Source organism: Hemitrygon akajei, unplaced genomic scaffold (genome assembly GCF_048418815.1).
Source record: "Hemitrygon akajei unplaced genomic scaffold, sHemAka1.3 Scf000053, whole genome shotgun sequence".
Classification (NCBI taxonomy): Eukaryota; Metazoa; Chordata; class Chondrichthyes; order Myliobatiformes; family Dasyatidae; genus Hemitrygon; species Hemitrygon akajei.
In genome coordinates this window covers 779,143-800,580 of record NW_027331939.1, presented here as the reverse complement: position 1 = coordinate 800,580, position 21,438 = coordinate 779,143, and the positions used below count along the sequence as shown (strand labels likewise).

The window sequence follows — 21,438 nt, the reverse complement described above, 5'->3', positions numbered from 1 at the left end:
TACCGCGCCTTTTTTTTTTTAAAAAAAAGAAAAGAAATTGCTGCAAGTTTTAGTGGAACGCTGAAAGCGAGACTGAGGGCAGGACGGTAGTTGAACTCCGAACCATCGGGCGTTTGGACAATTCAAATAAGGGTTGTTCCGTGCGTTTAGGTGCACCAGGGTTTATTTCTACGTCCTATTATCCATGAAATGAAGCGGGATTTAATAGAAAACCCAGCGGTGTCAGTTGGAGGTCAGACGGGGTAAAGTTCCTACCATACTCCGCTCTGGAACAATCGCCACTGTAGCATTTAGAATAATGCTGCGGTCATTTGGAGATACAGAAGTTTTGAAATACCTATATTGTCTGCCCTTTACACTAATGTGCAAAATACATAAATCGTTCAGCGGGTCAGTCAAAATATTTAACGGGATAATTGGAACTTTTAATCCGATACTTTGATATAGTGTGAAGCAACCTGGCCAAGAGTAGACGTAGAATTTAAAAGGTGTGAGGCAAGCGAGTTCCCTGTGGGTGGGTGACAACCGGAAGTCGAGAAGGAAACAAATGCATGCGCTTAAATGGACAAAGGCCGAGTGAGCAGAGCTTCGCTGTATGAGAGAGTGCCAGAAAATAGGTGACGTGAATGCGACAATCTCCATCGCTGAGAGGAGTTCCAGGCTTGATGGTGGCGATTTATTGTTAATTTTTCCAGAGCGCTCTCGGCGATTGAGTTCCCAAACACGCCCGTTGCTTCTACTGCCGGGTACCGTATCCTTTCCCCTAGCGTGCACGGGTTCCAGAAATTAGTTGGAAGCAAAGTTCATAATTCCCAACATATCTCCTCCCTGAAATCTACAGACCGGAAAATGACTCGAACTTTCTTTTCGCAGTTTTCCCAAGGTGAAGTTTAGGGAAATTAATAATTATGCAACCTACTATTTTGCGTTTATTAATTGTAATAAGCCTAGATAAATGTGTACATATTTTCCAATTTGATACTAAAGGGTCTTTTCTGTTGAACAGTGCCCAAAAAATCCAACTGTGAATCATTGTTGTAAATTAATAAAACATGAAAAATTCCAAGGGTGGTGAATATTTTTATATGCATTATGTGTGTGCCTGTATAGATAAACTATACATAAAGATATATATACACCCTCATCCTGTGCCCACTTCTACCAAGCGTCACTACCCAGCAGCTATTCCTATCAAGAAATAGGCCATTTTAAATCACATCTCTCTCTCTCTCTCTCCTCTCCTCTCTCTCCTCTCTCCTCTCTCTCTCTCTCTCTCTCTCTCTCTCTCTCTCTCTCTCCTCTCTCTCTCTCTCCTCTCTCTCTCTCTCTCTCTCTCTCTCTCTCTCTCTCTCTCTCCTCTCTCTCTCTCTCTCCTCTCTCTCTCTCTCTCCTCTCTCTCTCTCTCTCTCTCTCTCTCTCTCTCTCTCCTCTCCTCTCTCTCTCTCTCTCTCTCTCCTCTCTCTCTCTCTCTCTCTCTTCCTCCACCCCAACCACCTCCCCCGCCCCCCGGAGGACGTTGCACGTTAAAACTCTCAGTATGGTGACAGGCTTAGCCTCATTGGGAATGCAGAGGATCGCAGTAATGGAAAGCGTCGGATCCATTGGGGGATCAGATGATAGCAGTGAATGGGAAGGGATGGGCGTCATTGGAGGCAGACGGCGGAATTAATTGGGAACGGATCATGTCCCAATTGTATTTCGGACAACGGGGGCGAATGGTAAGGATGTGGTGTTGTTTTCAGTGCGGATCGTATAAACGAATGGGAAGAGTGGTGGAGGACTGGAAGGGATGGGGGCCTATATTGCAACAGTATCCCCATCTTTGATTTCATTCTGGGCCACTTGTCGATCCTAGAAATTAAAAGTGATAGTTAGCAGCTATGGTTTTCATTTCCACCTGAGCGCCCCTTTTCACCCCTGCCCCTCCCCTCACTCTCTCCCCTCGTTCTGGGTCACCTGCGACCCCTCACATTCTCCGTGCCCACCCTCTCTCCTACGACATTCCGATCCCGCCATTCCTCCCACGTCGTCTGTGCAGTAGCTTCGCTCTCTAATTCTCTCCCGTCGCTGTGACCTCTCCTACAGAGATTCATTCCGTCTGTGTGCGTGGGGGTGGGGGGGCGTATCCCTGAGCATTAGTTTCAAGCTAAATTGCCGAATGCAATGAGAGTCTCTTTTCTAATAGGTTTCTGGTCGAATACTATGAAGAGCGCCGGGTGGGGGGAGTGGGGGCGGGGCAAGGAGAGCGCGCGGGACAGTGCAAAGACTACGCGAGGGGGCAAGGATACGCGCCGTATGGGGTCCCAATGGTAGAGATGAGAGGTATGAAGGGAGCTTCGATCTTTGTCTGCCCAGAATGTTTGATGAGATAGTGTGGTAAAAAGCTTCACTGTGTGTTTTGATCCAGGGATTGTTTGACGGAAAGGTTCGAAGGAGCTTCACCTTGTGTCTGACCCTGGGAGTCACCGATAAGGCGGTGCAGAGGGAGAGTCACCCCTTGTTTAACGCCGGTGATCTGTCCCGCATTCCTCTCGTACTCGGGACATTAGTCGACACACTTCTAATCTCTTTTGTCTTCTTTTAACTCAGCTCTGCTGGATCAAAAAAGTGCGCATGTGGACGAGGCAGGAGAAAAACCGTACCTGGTGGAAATTCCCATGTGTGGGGAGCAAGAATAGCGCTGTGTCGGCGTTGGTCCTGGGTGGGGGGCGAGATCGTGTGCACCAGACTGTGTGGAACCGACATCCCTCTGCCTGATGATGAAATGCTACTGTGTCAGCGTGAGGATCTTAGACCCACTGTTGCAGTGCACAGAGTGCGTGGGGCCATATTAACCTCAAATAAGAATCAACTCTGACAACCAGACAGAACTTGCAGCCGTTTATTGGTTACATCATGAGAAATATAATTTAAATAGCATGTGACCACCCACGTGCTGGAATAAATGAGCTGCTCCCGATTCACCCACAGCCACACACAATTAACTGACCACGATTATCAGATTCAGTAATCAGTCCCGTTCTCACCGTCACCTGAATCGAAAAACCAATCGTTTTTAAATGACACTTCAGAGCCATGTCCGAGATCGTTGCAGATCCAGGGTCACTGCAGAGGTATTTATCAATTTGACATCAGCTAGACCGCAGTATGCACCGTCCTCTGCAAAGTCAGCAGAAGGATTCCCTCCCTGGATAATCACCGCTGGACTCTAGTGTCTCAGACAAGTCCCGACACCCGGGCTCTTCCTGTCTGTGCAATTCCCCAGGGTCCCTCTGGAGACACGTGGACCCGGACATTCAGCGGAAGCAGCGCTGCTGGACAAGAGGCTGCGGGATCGCCTCTGACGTCACACCGCTCACGGCCGCTACCCCGGTCCGTCAGAATTAAAACTCGCGCCTGGCCATTACTGGGGACGGAGGCCGTTAAGTGGGAGGGCGGGAAATCAGTCAAATTGTCGCCATCCCGCGGGTGGAAATGCTGACGCTTTCAGATGTTCACTGATCGCTCTCAGTCAGGAACACTCTCAGTTCGGGTCTGGATTCCTGCAGAGATCTCATTTCTTTCTCCCCGGTCGGACTGAAATCATTGCTCCACAGCCTGAAAGAGATGGAAGAATAAAGATGAAATAAACAGATTACACAACAGTGTCAGTAACAGGGGACTAGGGTTAATGTTTCAACAACACTCACAGACAGCTATCACCAGAAAACCCCCGAAACGGGTGATATTTTATCATATTGGATATTAACACAAATACTCACCGGAATCGCTTCAGACTCGGGAGGCTCAGTATGAGGCGGCGGAGAGCGGGTACAGAACGGTCTGTGAGCGAATTTAATGCCAGATACAGCTCGGTCAGTGATGGGATTGTACTGAGAGCGGAGACGACATCCTCGGCACCAGAATCTGTGAGACCGGCATTGTCCAACCTGGAGATGAGAGAGCGTGAGGGTGAAGGACACAGAGAGACAGGACACAGGACAAATCCCCAGTGTTTATCAGTAACACAATTACTGATCACATTAATGCTCAGTGTCAGACACCCAGTGACTGCAAGCACAATCTCCCACAGTCTGGTACTTACCACAGTTTCTGTATTTTACACGCCCGTTTCCTCAGAGCCGAAGACACCAGTTTCACTCCTGAATCTCCCAGTTTATTATCATTCAGGTTCAGCACCGTCACTGACCGGTTTATACCGAGTGCGGAGGCAAAATCCTTGGCACCAGAATCTGTAAGACCGACATCCCACAGCCTGGCGATGAGAGAGAGAGTGAGGGTGAAGGACACAGAGAGACAGGAGACGGTACAAATCCCCAATGTTTATCAGTGACACAATTACTGATCACATTATTGTTCAGTAACAGAGAGCCCGTGACTATAAACAATCTCCCACAGTCTGGTACTTACCACAGTTTCTGTATTTTACATTTCGGGTTCCTCAGAGCCGCAGAAACCAGTTTCATTCCTGAATCGCCCAGTTCATTCGTTCCAAGTCTAAACACAAACAGAAAAATTTATGAATAAAATTGACGAAACAAATGATTCAAACCGTGGGTCTGTGGGAGTTTCTCTCACTCGGATATTTCAGGAAACATTAAATCCTTCAGTAAATCACAGATCGGAATTCCCATCACTGACAATGTCCCTCACTGCCCAGCTCCAGGGTAAGATCCCTGTCGGTAATTGAGATTATCGGTGTGATCTTGTAAACATCCCAAATTCTCTCATTCACTGACGGTGAGAAATTGAGTTCCTGAAGAAACAGCGTCGGAAGGACAGGGGTGAAAGATAGAAAAGTGTTGAGGAGTTGTGGATGGGAAAATGACCACGGGAGATTGCGGAACAGAGGAAAAGCGAGACAGGAAAAAGATCCCACCTGAGGATTTATGAACAATTGGAGATGTATAACATGATTAGGAATAGTCTATCTATCCTTTTATATTATATTTATATTTATAGATATAAAGTATCTATCTATCTATCTATCTATCTATCTATCTATCTATCTATCTATCTATCTATCTATCTATCTATCTATCTATCTATCTATCTATCTATCTATCTATCTATCTATCTAGTCAACATGGCTTTGTAAAGGGCAGGTCGTGCCTTACCAGCCTGACTGAATTTTTTGAGGATGTGACTGAACACTTTGAAGAAGGTAGAGCAGTAGATATGGCGTATATGGATTTCAGTAAGGCATTTGATAAGGTACTCCATGCAAGGCTTATTTAGAAAGTAAGGAGACATGGGATCCAAGGGGACATTGCTTTGTGGATCCAGAACTGGCTTGCCCACAGAAGGAAAAGATTGGTTGTTGACGGGTCATATTCTGCATGGAGGTCAGTCACCAGTGGAGTGCCTTAGGAATCAGTTCAAGGACCCTTACTCTTCGTGATTTTTATAAATGACCTGGAGGAGGAAGTGGAGGGATGCGTTAGTAAGTTTGCTGATGACACAAAGGTTGGAGGTGTTGTGGACAGTATGGAGCGCTGTCAGAGGTTACAGCGGGACATTGATAGGATGCAGAACTGGGCTGAGAAGAGGCAGATGGAGTTCAACCCCGATGAGTGTGAAGTTGTTCATTTTGGTAGGTCAAATAAGATGACAGAATATAGTATTCATGGTAAGACTCTTGGTAGTGTGGAAAATCGGAGAGATCTTGGTGTCCGAGTCCATAGGACGCTCAAAGCAGCTGCGCAGGTTGACTCTGCAGTAAAGAAGGCGTACGGTGCATTGGCCTTCATCAATCATGGAATTGAATTTAGGAGCCGAGAGGTAATGTTGCATTTATATAGGATGCTTGTCAGATCCCACTGGGATTACTGCGGTCAGTTCTGGCTACCTCAATACAGGAAGTACGTGGAAACCATAGAAAGGGTGCAGAGGCGATTGACAAGGTTGTTGCCTGGATTGGGAGCATGCCGTATGAGAATAGTTTGAGTGAACTCGGCCTTTTCTCCTTAAAGCGAAGGAGGATGCGAGGTGACCTGATAGAGGTATACAGATGGTAAGAGACATTGATCGTGTGGATAGTCAGTTTTTTCCCCAGGACTGAAATTGTTGCCACGAGAGGAGATATCGGTGTAAGTTTTTTTTTATTCGGAGTGGCAAGTGCGTGAAATGGGCCGCCGGCAACGGTGGTGGAGGCAGATACGATAGGGGCTTTTGAGAGGCTTTTGGATAGCTACGTGGAGCATATAAAAATAGAGGGCTATAGGTAAGCCTAACAATTTCTAAGGCGGGGATGTGTTCGGCAAAACTTTGTGGGCGGAGGGGCCTGTATTGTGCCGCAGGTTTTATATATTTCTATGAGGAAGGGAGATGGAGAGTGGTGATCCGACATGAGGAATGGGGCTGGGGGAGAGAGATCCCAAAGGATGAAGAGGGAATGTGTAAGAGAGGCCCCATTGAGGGAAGCGGGATGGGGAAGAATGATCCCGAAGGCTGGAAGAAGTTTGGGGAAGAAAGATCCCACAGTGGAAATAGGGATAGGGAAAAAGATCCCCATAGGTGCAAGGGGTTGAAGAGGTCGATCGGGTGGGAAGAGTTAATCTGAACTGAGTCCCGCTGTCAGGAGAAAACATACCCACATGGGGGCTGCATAAATGGCAGTGAGCACAGTCACACGCGGGATAGGGCAGGTGAAGGACAGTCTCAGAGGTATCTCTATAGCTGTCATTCTGCTGAAGGTCTCTTGACCCTCACTGGGAAGGAGGTGTGAGGCTCTGATCCACCAGCTGCAGTCAGTCTCGGTCTGGGTGTCAGTAACAATGAGAAAGAATACTGTCAATGGAAAATGACAGCGAGAAACAGACAGTGATTTACTACAATCAAACCAATAGCTGTTGTTAATGGATCTGATGAAGTCTCCAACATCGATTTACAAGGAACTATGGAACCCTCTTGTCCTTGGGAAATTACTGGCCGATGTCCTGGTTATTTGCGACGATTCTCCACAATCGGATTCACTACACTTTAACACTATAAGACTATAAGAACATGGGAGCAGAATTAGGCCCTCTGGCTCATAACCTCCTCAACCCCAGTTCCCGGCCTTCTCCCCGCAACCATTGATGCCATGCCCAATCAAGAACCTATCAACCTTTGCCTTAAATACCCCCAACAACCTGCTCTTCAAAGCTGCCTGTGGCAACAAATTGCACAAATTCACCACCCTTCGGCTACAGAAATTTCGCCGCATCTCTGTTCTGAAATGGCGCCCTCTTTTCTAGACTCTCCAGCCATGAGAAACATCTAGTCCGTCTAGGCCTCTCAACATTCAAAAGGTTTCAATGAGATTCCTGCTCATCCTTCTCAGTTCCAGAGAGTACAAACCCAGAGCGATTAAACGTTCTCAGTATAACCCTTTCATTCCTGGAATCATCGTTGTGAACCTCTTCTGGACCTTCTCCTTTTCTCAGATGAGGGGACGAAACCTGTTCACTATACTCAAAGTGAGACCTCGCCAGTGCCTTAAAGCCTCAGCATCACATCTTTGTTATTGTATTCTAGACATCTTGAAATTAATGCAAACATGGCATTTGCCTTTCTGACCACCGACTTAACCTGCAAGTTACACTTCAGGGTGTTCTGCACTAGAACTCCCAAGTCCCTCTGACTCTCAGGTTCCTGGATGTTCTCCCCGTTTAGAAAATAGTGCGCATATTTATTTCTACTTCCGAAATGCACGGCCATACATTTTCCTATATTGTATTCCATTTGCCACTTTCTTGCCCATTCTCCTAATCTGTCCAACAGGAACCCGGAGAGGATCTGGGAAGACTTCAGATCACAGTTGACCAAAACCCCATCTGTAAATATAACCACAAATACTTTCACATTCAAACAACACAATAGATCAGTTTCCCAGTTGGGAATGAGAGATAAATCAAGTTACTCCAAGTTCTGGCATTTGTGCAGCCCGGGTCCCAGCCGTTGGATTCCTTCACACTGAATGTGGCAGCGAACCAGGTCGAGGTGTTTTATTGTCTCACAAAATCCGATGACGTGAGACAGGACCGCGCAGTCAACCGGGGTCAGTGTCACTCCACGGAGTGAAAGTGTTTCCAAAGATTCCAGTGGGGCCTGAGCCAGTCCAGGATTATTTGACTCAAACAGGTAGTGCAATGTGTTCAGGAGCCTCCTTTTACCAGCTTCACTCCTCGTGTTTCCACTCTGGCGTGTAACCTCCTCCTTCACCCAGTCAATCACCCGGCAGGTTGTTTCATGAGGAAATGGACCCAGAAAATCCTGCAGGCACCCAGCTGTCATTGGGGAGGAGAGACCAGCAACAAAACGGAGAAATACCTCAAATCGTCCATCTGTCGTGTTGTGGGCTTCAGTGAGAAATTTCTGGATATCCCCGGGATGTGGATTCAGGAATTTTGCAAGTGCAGCTACAAACTCTTGGATGGTGAGGTGTGGGAATGTGTACAACACGCTCCGGGCAGAATCCTCTCTCTCCAAGAGCTCCATCAGAAACCCAGTCAGGAACTGGGAAGGCTGCAGATTGTAGTTGGTCAAATCTCCATCTGTAAACACAATCTTCTTCTCAAACACTCCTCTGAAGGCCATCTGACCAACCCTGAGTAACACATCACGGGGGTTCTCAACCTCACGGCCGTGGTTTTTCAGGATGTTGTAAATATAGTAGGAATACAGTTGGGTAATTGTCTTGGGAACTCGCTGCGGGTCCCTGACTCTTTGTGTGAAGAAGGGGCCCAGTGCCAGAGCGAGGATCCAGCAGTAGGAGGGGTTGTAGCTCATGGTGTACAGTATCTCGTTCTCCTTCACGTGTTTAAAAACAGCTGCTGCCACTGTCTGATCTTCAAAATGTCTATTGAAGTATTCCTTCCGTTCCTCACCAACAAATCCCAGGATTTCAGCAGCGACACTGATGTCTGCTTTTTCCAATAAATGTAACGCAGTGGGACGAGTTGTCACCAGCACTGAACACCCTGGGAGCAGCTTGCCCTGGATTAAACTGCACACAATGTCAGACACCTTGCACTTGAATTTAGGATCTATGCATGAGTCCTGAGATTCTGCACATCCCCGACTATCGGTAAAATCAATTTTGTGTTTGAATTCATCCAAGCCATCAAATATAAAAAGCAATCCCTGTGGGTTCTTCCAGACCTCTCTCAGAAAATTCCCAAAGTAAGGATATTGATCCAGAATCAGTTTCCTCAGGTTTATTCTACAGTTAATGGAGTTAAAATCCCGGAATTTGAAACTGAAAACAAATTGAAATTGTTGGTATATTTTCCCCATGGCCCAGTCATAAACAATCTTTTGTACCATTGTTGTTTTCCCGATCCCTGGTACTCCGGCCACCGATGCCGAGCTCCCAGATTTGGAGTTACTCCGGGAAAAGCTGCTCTGGAATAATTGATCAGTCCGGATTTTTTCCAGCTCTCCGCGGAGATGTTTATCTCTCAATTGTTCATGGTCTCTGCCTCTTGCCAGCAGCTCATGTTCCACCAGTCTCCGACCTCGAACAGTAGAAATGACCGTGAGCTCAGCGTATCGATCAACCAGCTGGAAAATCTTCACTTTCTCTGTCATCAAGATCGTGTTCACTCGCAGTGTTTCAGTTTGTCCTCGCAGGGTCTCCTTGTGTTTCTGTTGAACATCTTTAATAGGAATAGAGAACATCGTCAAAATGTTAAATTTCCTAACCAACAAAGAACTTTATAACTGCATTTCATAATTCATTGTTTGAGATTACATGAATTAATTCAATGTTTCCATGGCTCTTAGGACAGAAAGTAGAATTCTGTTCACAGGCACTGGAACTGATAGTACTGTATGTCCCAGAGAACACCCAATGCTCATATTCTGGCACCAATTACTGCTGAAGGTGTACATTCCCCTGATTTTGCTCTTGCAATCCTGACTGAGCTTCCAAGCACGTTTACCATTACAGTAAGATCTCACAAAATGCAAAACATTGTATTCAATGTTGACAGCTGATGTTAATGTTGATGTCGTATGGACAGTCTGTATTTAGCAAAGTTGCACACTGGGGAGTCACAGGTGTTCACCGCTCTTACATTAAAACAGGAGCAAAATATGCGTGAAATACTCTTAGGGCAGCATCTGTGGAGAGATTCACAGGGAAGTTTTGAATCGAAAATCCATCTGAATTACAAGTCAGAAAATCAGTCGTTTTCACTTGCAGAGACGGAGGAAGAGAAGAAATATGGAAGAGAATCTGCGGAAATGGGAATGTCAACAAGTATCTCAGTGATGTACGTCATGTTTGCGGTGAAGTCTTGGCAACTGCTACTGATCGGTCTGGCAACAGGCATCTGAGGCGGTCTATATTGACAACTATCAAACTCTAAATCGGTTTATTATTGACACATGCACCAAGATATAATGTTAAAGATTTTTGTCTGTCATCCATAGCGATCAGTTCATCACAGCTGTGTATTGAGGCTGTACAAGGAAGAACGAAACGGAAAAGTTCAGGGAAACAGTGTTGCAGTTGGCAATACAATGCAGTGCAGGCAGACAATAAGGCAGAAAGCAGAAGAATAATCGACAGGACAGTTTTCATTTTTTTGAACTAAGCTCCTGAGCTGTAGAATTCAACACTTAAAAGTAGTATTGTGGAAAACACTTCAAAGCATGAATACAACTCGAGCACCTAAAACATTTGCACTTGATGTGTGAGGGATGCTGACTCAGCTGTCACTTTTAAACACCAGCTCCAAACGTTTATTTTTCACACTAACAAAATTTTTCCTTTTATTTTCTTGTTTGTAGTTTATTCCATTGTAATTCAGTTTCAACTACAAAATGTGTATGAAAAGTGCTTAAAATTAATAATAATGATTATAATAATAGCATTATTATTATTTATGTCATTATTGTTATCATTGCTCTTAATATAATTTTTATTTTCGTGGCTCACCCTAGTAAAATCTGGGGTGTGGGCATAGCCAATTAGGCTCACTTATCAATCGTAAAGAACCTTTGGACTATTTTAGTGATGTTTACTATTGGCGCTTTCTGGAGATATACATAGTTATTGCTATGCATGCCTGATTGTTTAAAACTATGTTGTCGTGACTTTGGACGATACTAGATAAAGTTATTGGCATCTGGACTATGTATACACTGTTCATGTTCCATAGTCTTTCAATTTCTCCTTTTAACTCAGCACATTTATGGTGTTTCTCACTCATTGATTTCCGTTTCTGTTTTGTTATTATTGTCATTATTATTATCACTATAATTTGTTGTTGTTGTTGTTGTTGTTGTTGTTGTTGTTAAAAATACTGCTGCAGCATAGTGTAATCTGTTGGATTGTTTCTGTTTTTTTCTGGAATTTCCGACATTTATCATTTTGAACTTGATGGTCTTTTATCAATTACTTATGAAACTTATTTGTGTTAACCACCTGGTTCTGTATTGCCAACAGCGATCCCCTCTGTTTCTCAGAAAATGCCTCCAACTCTGAGATGGGCCTTCAGTGCTTCCTTGTCGATAACTCGTATGTCCAGATCGTGGGAATGTTTCCATGGAGATTCATTGATTAACTCTCACTTCGATAGAGGTAATTTATTCACTTTTATGGGTGTGCTTTCATTTACGATCAGTGATGTGTACTTCTTAACAGAATTGCACGCACTTGTATGGAGTGCTTCACAAAATATGCTGATGATATTGAACCGGATTCTGATTCTCAATTTTTTTTAATCTAACTGTGTTTTTCTGTCGGTTCCTCTTCTGCCTCATACTGTCCTAGCCCGTGTTAATCTACGTTAGTACGTGTGCGCATGGTGGTTTCTAAATTGTGTTACTTCTGTTCTTATCTTACTTCGGAAATGTTCCAGATCGATTTTGGACATGGATATTCTGTCTACATAGACAGACATACTTTATTGATCCCGAGGGAAATTGGGTTTCGTTACAGTCGCAGCAACCAAGAATAGTGTAGAATTATAGCAATATAAAACCATAAATAATTAAATAATAATAGCTAAATTATGCCAAGTGGAAAAATAAGTCCAGGACCAGCTATTGGCTCAGGGTGTCTGACACTCCGAGGGAGGAGTTGTAAAGTTTGATGGCCACAGGAAGCAATGACTTCCTATGACGCTCAGTGTTACATCTCGGTGGTATGAGTCTCTGTCTGAATGTACTCCTGTGCCTAAAACAGAATCCTCTTTTCAGACACCACCGTCAGAGAGTCCAGTTCCACCCCCACAACATCACTGGCCTTACGAATGAGCTTGTTGATTCTGTTGATGTCTGCTACCCTCAGCCTGCTGTCCCAGCACACAACAGCAAACATGACAGTACTGGCCACCACAGACCCGCACTATTAACACAATGCGTTAATAAGGGTACAGCTGAAGTGTTTACTGGATTCGTTATATTTTCACCATTGAACTCTCTTTGACAGATTTTCTTCAGCGTTGAAGTAAATTATGTCGCAAGATTTCCCTTTGCCACACGACAATCTATGCTTCTTGATATCCCAAATATTTACATATTTCATATTCACCAATCGGTTTTGTTGTATCGTGAAGCTCGGTATTATGTTCTAACAGCTCCGTTGCACCTTCCCTTATATTTAATATTCTCCACCTATCTAGTCCGAAGTTTAAGTTTGTATCTTCGGAAAATAGTTCTACTATTTACAGTGCCGAACACGAGGATCCTTCATTAAAGAAAGGGGCTTTCCTTCCTCCCATTTAACGGGGCCCTAACCCGCATCTCTACCAAGTCGCGCTCAACTGGCCTCACTCCATCCTGACACTGCCACATCAGGGATAGACGTCTTCTTGTCCTCACCTACCACCTCAGCAGTCTTCACATCCATCACATAATTCTCTGTAAGATCCGCTGTCTCGAACGTGTTACCACCACTAAGCACGTTTTTTCCCTACACCAGGCCCCGCCCCCAATTTCCACTTTCTGCAGAGATTGCGCCCTATGCGACTTCCTTGTCCACTCGTCCTTCCTCACTGATTAACCTCCCGGTAATTAACCTTACAATGGAACAAGTGGCACACCTACTGCCGCATCTCCTCTCTCATTAACATTCTGGGTCCCAACTTGTTCTTCCAGGTGAGGCGCCCCTTTGCTGCGAGTCTTTTGGGGTATCCAATGCTCCTGGTGTGGCCTTTTATACACCGTTTCACCAAGCACCTAAGTCCGTCCACTAGAAAAAGTGGGATCTCCCTGTAGCCAACCATTTCAATTCCGCTTCCCATTTCCGTCCTCCACTACTGCTACGCTGAAGCCATGCCTTATGGTGGAGGAGCAAAACCTTAGTTTACGTCGGCTGGCGTTCGTCCTGAAGGCATGAATACTTATTTCTCAAACTTCCGGTAATTGCCTCCCTCCTCCCTTCACTATTCCCCAGTCCTGTTTCCCTATCTCACCGTATCTCATGACCCGTCCATCATATCCCTCTGGTGCTCCTGCCTATTCCCTTTCTTCTGTCCTCTCCCATCAGGTTTCCCCTTTTCCAGTCCACAAACACAAGTTCCTAGCTTTTCACTTCATCATCTTTTCCTTTCCCATTTTCATCTACCATCTGCCAACTTCAACTTCTTCCTCCGGTTCTCTCAACTTCGTATCCTACTTTTCCCACTTCTTTTCTAGTTCTGATGAAGGGTCTCGGCCGAAAAGCCAACTGTTTACTCGCTTCCATAGATGATGTCTGGCCTATTGGGTTCCTGCAACATTTTGTGGGTGCTGCTATTATTGGAATTAATTCTTTCAGCTTTCCTGAAGAAGGAGCGTATAATTTCAAATCAGCCATGCCTGGCACGTTTGTCAAGGGGTAACTTATCTATTTATTTTTTAACTTGAGACCCTATTTTTGTCCTGCTCAGTAAAGAGAGCGGGATTAAAGTTAGACAAAACTATTGTGGGTTTAGTTGGTCACCTTGGAACATATTTTCGTGTATTTTGACGCCGGTGTTTGTTCTGTCTTAATTGATAACGTGATTACAGTACGCCAATGCCTCAGCCGATAGGATCGAAATTTCACACGTATTATCTCTACCTTACACATATTCCATTAAGTTTAAATGTGAGATAGAACCAATTTTTTTCCTAGTCAATATAACAACATGAATTTTTGTGCTTCTCCTCTGAGATTAATTTACAGTTATAGCATCTATTGTCAGATGTTCTTTAAATCCTTTCATACCCTTTCAGCATCCTTACTGCTCAATCTGTAGGTATATGGCAGTTATCTAGTGAGTGTTATTTATTGCCGAGATGCATGATATTATAATTTTATATATAACATAAATTTATTATATTGAACAGCCCATTATAAAATAATATGTGGCTATTCATTAGTGTAAGGAATGCAGAATAAAAGCTGCTCTTGAGACTGGTGTACATATTTTCAGACTTTTCTATTTTTAGACTCATGAGAGTACGTGGAAAGCAAATGTTTGACCTGCGTTTGGATTAAATAGCACTGTTTGAGGCGGGGTGAATGCAGGGTCTTGGTAACTTGTTCGAGTTCTTCTATGAGGCGACAAAGTCGGTATTGTCTATTGCGATTTTGTTAGTGCGTTTGAGAATGTCAAGCCTGGGAGTCGCATTCAGAAAATAACACGCTTGGGAACTGTGTAGGATTGGCTTATTGGATTCATTATTGTCTTCTCTGTGGAAGACAGATACTAATGCTAATTATAATTTATTCTGGCAGGATTCCTTGTTCCTTGACCAGTGATGTTCCACGGCGATCCACTGTGGGATCTGATGCATGTACGCATGCGCACACGCATACACGCACCTGTATCGATATGGATAGACAGATAGAGTGGATAGGAAGACAAGTCACGTGCTTGTCTGTATTAGTTCAGGATCTCAGTTGGGAAGTTGTTTTGCAGCTTTACAAAACTCATGTCAAGCAGAGAATCCGCCTTTCAATGTCAGGCCCGTGTGGTCCAGTTTGTAGTTCAGACTGTAGGAGGAATTAGACCGATTCAGAGAATGGACAAGGAAGTGGCAGGTGAAATACAGCGTAGGAAGGTGTACAGTCATGCAATTTGGTAAAAGGAATGAGGTGTAAATTATTTACAAAACTGGGATCAAGTTCAGATTTTTTAAAGAATGCTGTACTGCTATTGGAGCGAGGGTTCACAAAAATTATCCAGGGAATGAAAGTCTTATCGTATGAAGAGCGTTTTGTTGCTGGAGTTTAGCAGACTAAGGTGGGGTGGGAGTTGGGAAATGGTGGGGTTTGGAATGAAGTGGTTCTCATTGAAACCGATCGAATCTTAAAGGCCCATATAGAGTGGGTATGCAGAGGGTGTGTCATATAGTGGAGGAGTCTGGGGCCAAAGGAGAAAGCCGCAGAATTTCACAGATCCACCTCCTTGCCCCTTTTTATGAGAGAAGAGGAGGTGAATTTGTGTGAAATTATTCTCATAGAGCGCCTCTGAAGGACAAGTCGTTTGGTTATATTTAAAATGCAGTTTGATAGTTCCTAACTGGTGAAGGCTTCAAAATGTACTGTGAGAGGGCAGGACAGTGGGTATTAGAGGATTTGCGGAACAATTTTGATGAGCCGCTTGGGCTGATCCCGCTACTGGGTCTTAAGTTCTTAGCCCGCATCTGGAGTCTTGCATTCAGTCCTTTAGTCGGACCTTTGAAAGGGTTGGAGAGGGCGCAGGATTGATTCATCAGGATGCTGCTGGATTCAAGTATCTTGTTTACTCTGGACGTTGAGGAGAGATACAATGGAGGAGTATAAAGTTTATGGCGGCCAACTTAGAGTAGACACTCAGTATGTTTTTACCCAGGACTGAAATATCTAATACCAGAGGTCACTTAGATAAGTTGAGAAGGGGTAAATTCATAGAAAATGTGGGTGGGGTTATTTTTCAAACCACAGACTCGTGCCTCGAATATACTGTCTGGAGGCTACTGTGATAGGCCTATTAACTATGCTCCAAGATGTACACATAAATGCGCAGGAAATATAAGGATATGTTCAATAATATCAAAGAAAACGCCAAAAGTTATATGAATAGTAAAATAAGGAGACGATGGATATCAGTCTGCTGGAAAGTGATAAAGGAGATGTAGTAACAAGAACGAACGAAAATGTGGGCAAACTCAACAGATAATTTCTGTCGGTGTTAACATGGAAGAGTCCAGCAGTATGCCTAATTATTAAGCATGTCAGGTGCAGAATTGAGTGCTATTATGAAGACATGGTGTTTTCGAATCTAAAAGGTCTACCGTCAGGTAAGTCACCTGCATTGGATGATCCAATCTACCAAGAGCCGCCTGGGGAGTGTGGGGATTCCCAGTGCGTTGGATCAGGAGGAATGGCTTCACGAACTGGAACAACTGGATTAGTGGAAAAATAGATTGCAACATTTTGGCTCCAACGAGAGATTCTCTGAATGCTAACTGTATGCAGAGACCCGCAAATAATTTATGCCGAATTTTGATTACCAAATTGGAGTTCCAGATGGATTGCCAGATGGAGTTCAATCCGGACAAGTGTGAGGTGATGCATTTTGGAAGAACAAACCAGAAGACTGAGTACAGGATTAATGGTCAGTTACTTAAGAGTGTGGATGACCAGGGACCTTGGGGTTCAAATCCATACATCCCTCAAAGTCGTTGCACAGGTTGCTAGGGTAGTTAAGAAGACCTATGCGATGCTAGGCTTCATTAACAGGGGGACTGAGTTGAAGAGTAGAGGGGTCATGTTACAACTCTACAAATCACTGGTGAAACCATCTTAGAATATTGTGTTTAATTCTGGTCACCTCGTTTTAGGAAGCTATGGAGAGGGTGCAGAGGAGATTTACCAGGATGATGCCTGGTTTGGAGAACAAGTCTTATGACGCAAGGTTAGCAGAGCTGCGACGTTTCTATTTGGAGCGTAGAAGAATGAGAGGGGACTTGGTAGAGGTCTACAAGATTATGACAAGCATAGATAGGGTGGATAGTCAGTACTGTTTCCTAGGGCACCAATAGCAAACAGTAGAGGACATATGAACAAAATTAAGGGAGGGAAGTTTAGGGGAGACATCAGGGGTAAGTTTTTTACACAGAGGGTTGTGAGTGCCTGGAATGACTTGCCAGGGATGGTGGCGGAGGCTAAAATATTAGGGATGTTTAATAGGCTCTTGGACAGCACATGGATGAAAGAAAATGGAGAGTTATCGGGTAGTGTGGATTTAGTACTTTTTTAAGGATTATGTGGGTCGGCACAACATGGAGGGCTGAAGGGCCTGTACTGTGCTGTAGTGTTCTATGGTTCTACGGTTGTAATTTCTGCCAAGGCACAGTCAAACTTTTGAGATGTGGTTTGAACTGTGCATTTATCACTCACCTCTCAGTTGAGGAGGTAACTCAGGTAACCCTTGGGTGATGTCCATGTATTTCTGCGGATCAAGCCCTGGTTAAATCAAAAGAAAAATGAGAACTATGCTAACATAAGAAAAACTCTTTCTTTCAATGAGACTTTGTGCTCAGTGCGTGAATTTAACATACCGAACTTCTGTATTTCCTTTAGTATTTTGTCCAACTTCGGTAACTCGGTCCTCATTTTCACAAAGGAGTCCCACAGCGCCCTCTGGATCCGGCATCCTTTGCCCATCACCAAACTGAGGAAGAGTGCGGAACTCTCCGCCCGCTTTCCCTTCTCTGTCAGTTCAGTGACATTCTATAATATAGAAACAATGGCTTTATTGCGTGGCAGACAGAAAAAACATGGGGAATGTGGAGCAAAATATGTGGTCATTGCCCCGGTGGCTTTAGAACAGCCGCAGTTACTGGGCTGACGCCGCATCCTCTCAGTAAATCTCTGGATTGTCATTAACAGGGAAACAGAAACTGAAGGAAATTCTAAATCAATATTGTGCATGAATTAGGATTAAATGACACCCAGCAGTAGATGCAACTTGATTAATTTCCTCGACTGTCAATGTGCAATAATACATCAACAAGATGTGAGAACCAGGACAGAAGGTTGGGTAGACCGAGAGAGAAAAATCTGGACGGCGGGCATCACTGAAAGAAGATCATATTTGGGTGCATACATCCAAGGATGAATATAGTATCAAAAGAACAGCTAGTTAGGCGGAGCGATAAGTTGGGCTCCGTTGGTAAACAAATCCTAGAAAGAGGTGACATTGAATAGGATGATGTAGAACCCTGTGAGTAGAGTTATGAAACGGGAAAGGTAAAACGATCCTGATGGAAGTTATGTACTGTGGTCCGAACAGTAGATAAGATGTGAGCTACAAATTACAATGGGAGATAGAAATGACATGCAAATAAAAAATCAGTTTTAAAATAATTATGAAGTATTTCATTATGCAGGTAGTTTTGAAAATCAGGTTGGTGCTGTATCCCAACAGAGAACATTTGTAGAATGCCTACGAGGTGGCTTTTGACAGCAGCATGCGGTTGAGCCCTGTATCGGAAATAAGTTTCGTGTTGGGACAGATTTGACTTTGGAGTTTAAGTTAAAGGAACCCTGAAGTGTCATTGATCATAATATGATAGATCTCATCGTGCAGATTGAGGGGGAGACGGTAGAGATAGATGCATCGGTTTTACAGTGGAATGAATGGAAATACAAAGGCATGAGAGAGGAGCTGACAAAAGTTAAATTGGAAGAGGACACCAGCAGGGATGGCAGCAGAGGTGGAATGGCTGGAGTTTCTGAGATCGCCTCAGAAGCACAGGATAGATTATCCCAAAGATGAAGAATTAATTTAAACGGAGGATAAGCTGACGCGGAAGCCAAAGCAAACTCTAAAGCAAAGGAGAACCAGAGGAAAACTAGAGAACTGCGAAGCTTTTACAAACCATCAGAAGACAACTACAAAGCTGTAAGGACAGGAATATGAAATATGAAGGTAAGCTAACTAATAATGTAAAGGAGATTAACAGAGTTTCTTCAGAAATATGTAACACCCTGGGAAAGGATTCACTGCTAACGTACTGGCCTTTCGGTAGAAGCAGAGTTATGGTTATGGAGAGAGATGAAAGATGCTTTGGAATGTGATCTGGGTCCTTTCTTCGGCGTAAGAGGAAGACAGAAGACCCTGGAGAGAACCGGTTGTAAGATACGACTCGGTCGGTAAAGATGGAATAAGTAAATAATCTAGCTAATAATGATAAAGATGGCTGGAGACTGGGGTGGAGTAAAATTAGATCAGCCATGATGAAAAGGAGTAGCAGTCTTGATGGGCCAAGTGGCCTAATTCTGCCCATATATCTTTCGGTCTTATTTATATTTACGTATTACTTCTCTTGCCGGAGCAAAGGCCTCTGGATAATGCCAGTGTGAGATATTACAGACAGCGCCAATGAATCTCATTGAGAGCCGTGTGACTGGCGTGCGTAACACATATAATTATCTCATGCTACTTTTGGCTGTATAGGTCAGATCTAGGACTTTACCATCACTACTTGTGAGGTCCATGGAGAGGGACCTGAAATGGTGTGCGCCAGTCTCTCTGTAATTAGATATTCAGCTTGTCAGCAGATTTCTATTTCCCCTTTTTTCCGTTTTCTGCCCTTTTAGGAAAGAAAGAATCGTGATTCCTGCGGTCATGAAATTTCATCTTTCTGCGTGGTAGCTCGTGTCTAACCAACGCCATACAGTATTTCGAGGCAGTTATCAGGAAGGCTGCTGAAGACGAGACAGTGGATCTTGTCTTCATGGACCTTAGCACGGCAGTTTAGAAGCCAGCGAGTGGCAGCATATGGTTACATCTCCGACTGGCGGCCTCTGACTAGTGGTGTGCCGCAGGGATCGGTGCTTGGTCTGTTGTTTCTCATCTGTATCAACGAACTGGATAATAATGTGGTTACCTGAATGAGCGACTTTGAGGATGACACATTGATTGGGGGTGGGTGCAGTGGACTGCGAGGAATTCTATCATTGCTTGCAGCGGGATATGTTCTGAAAATGGGCAGATGCAAATTAATGGCAAAATTGCGATGTGTTGCACTTCGGGAGAACCATCTGTGCTAGGTCTTGCACAGTGACTGGTTGGACTACGAAGAGTGTAATGGTACAAAGGAAATTATGAATACATCTCCATAATTCATCGAAAGTGGCAGCTCATAAAGAATCGATAAGAATGTTTTTGGCACATTTGCCTCCATAAATGAAAATATTGTGTGCAGTAGCTGGGATATCAACTTGAAGCTGTGTAAGAAGTTGGTGACGCCTAGTATGGGATTTTGTGTGCAGTTGTGATGACTTACCGACAGGAAAGGTGTAAATATGGTTGAAAGAGTACAGAAACAATTTACAAGGACTTTGCTTGGTGACACCGTGATCTGAGTTATAAGGAAAGATTGAATAGATTACGACTTTATTCCTTGGTACGTAGAAGATTGAGTGGAGATTTGATAGAGGCACGCAAACTCATGAAGGGGAGAGATCGGGTAAATACTTGCAGTTTTTCTTCACTTAGATTGGGGGCACTACAACAAGAAGTCATCGTTTAAAGTGAAAGGTGAAAAGCTTAAGGAGAACATAAAGGGTATGTTCTTTATTGTGGGATTTGTAAGTATGTGGAAAAAGCCTACAGTGCAAGTACGGCAAGCAAGTTCGATTACAATTGTTGAGAAAGGTTTTGATAGATACATGAAAGGCAGGGATACAGAGGGCTACAGTCCTTGTACAGTCCGAAGAAAGCAGGCTGTTTAAATTGTCCAGCGAGAACTAGATGGGCCAAAGAGCTTATTTCTATGCTGTACTTTCCTATAACACGAGAACATTCAGCCAGGCATTTGTTTAGGATCTCATTTGGAAACCAGAGCAGGTGTGTTTAACAAGTTTCGCTCCCTCAGTAATTGCAGTGTTGCCAATTGGCCCAGTTTACAATCTGAGATATACATCAGATGAGTTTGACCAACTGTTCCGATAAGATGAAAAAATCATTTTAGATTTTATCCCTGGCCAACAGAGCAGACATGCAGTCACTGCTCTTATATCACACAAATACAGCAGGTGTAAATAGGAAAGCCGACGTTCAGCCTATATTTCCCAGTGCTTCCCACCTGAACAATCTTTTACAGCAGTAGCCCGATATGCTGGAGACAATTCAGATATGAGAGTCTCCATTACCAAATTGAGCTCCTAAAATATGTAGGAGATTAATTTTGTTCACAATTCCCTGAGAAAGCTGCAGTTCTGTGACAATACACTAGATACACTCACCTCATTTTCTTGTGCACTGAAATGTCCCTCCATTTCCAACATCCTGCTGAGTCTTTCAACCCTTTCTTCATTCGCTTGTTCCAGTCTGTCCCTGTAGAACTTTGTCAGTTGGTACAGTTGATATTCGTCCCCCTGTGCCAGGCGGTCAGAGATTGTAGTCTCTGGCTCTACGAATATAAAAAGGAGAAGGTAGACAACAACTCAAGTATCCCTCGTCTCAGTGCTCTCAAGCCGTT

General features: G+C 44.0%; 1 protein-coding gene and 1 long non-coding RNA gene across 2 annotated transcripts in view; both read right to left on the bottom strand.

The window, feature by feature from the left end:
- Positions 1-21,438, bottom strand: part of LOC140721243 (uncharacterized) — a 219,605-nt gene that overhangs the window by 35,788 nt on the left and 162,379 nt on the right. The gene's annotated exons all lie outside the window — the stretch shown is intronic.
- LOC140721259 (NACHT, LRR and PYD domains-containing protein 3-like) lies at positions 2,868-21,207 on the bottom strand. Its single transcript, XM_073036109.1, has 10 exons — positions 21,203-21,207; positions 19,843-19,933; positions 17,509-17,680; positions 17,348-17,413; positions 9,548-9,641; positions 7,904-9,241; positions 4,411-4,497; positions 4,085-4,255; positions 3,762-3,929; positions 2,868-3,597 (listed from the first exon to the last, which is right to left on the bottom strand). The coding sequence occupies exons 1-10, from the start codon at positions 21,205-21,207 to the stop codon at positions 3,495-3,497; spliced, it is 2,295 nt and encodes a 764-aa protein (XP_072892210.1). The 3' UTR covers positions 2,868-3,494.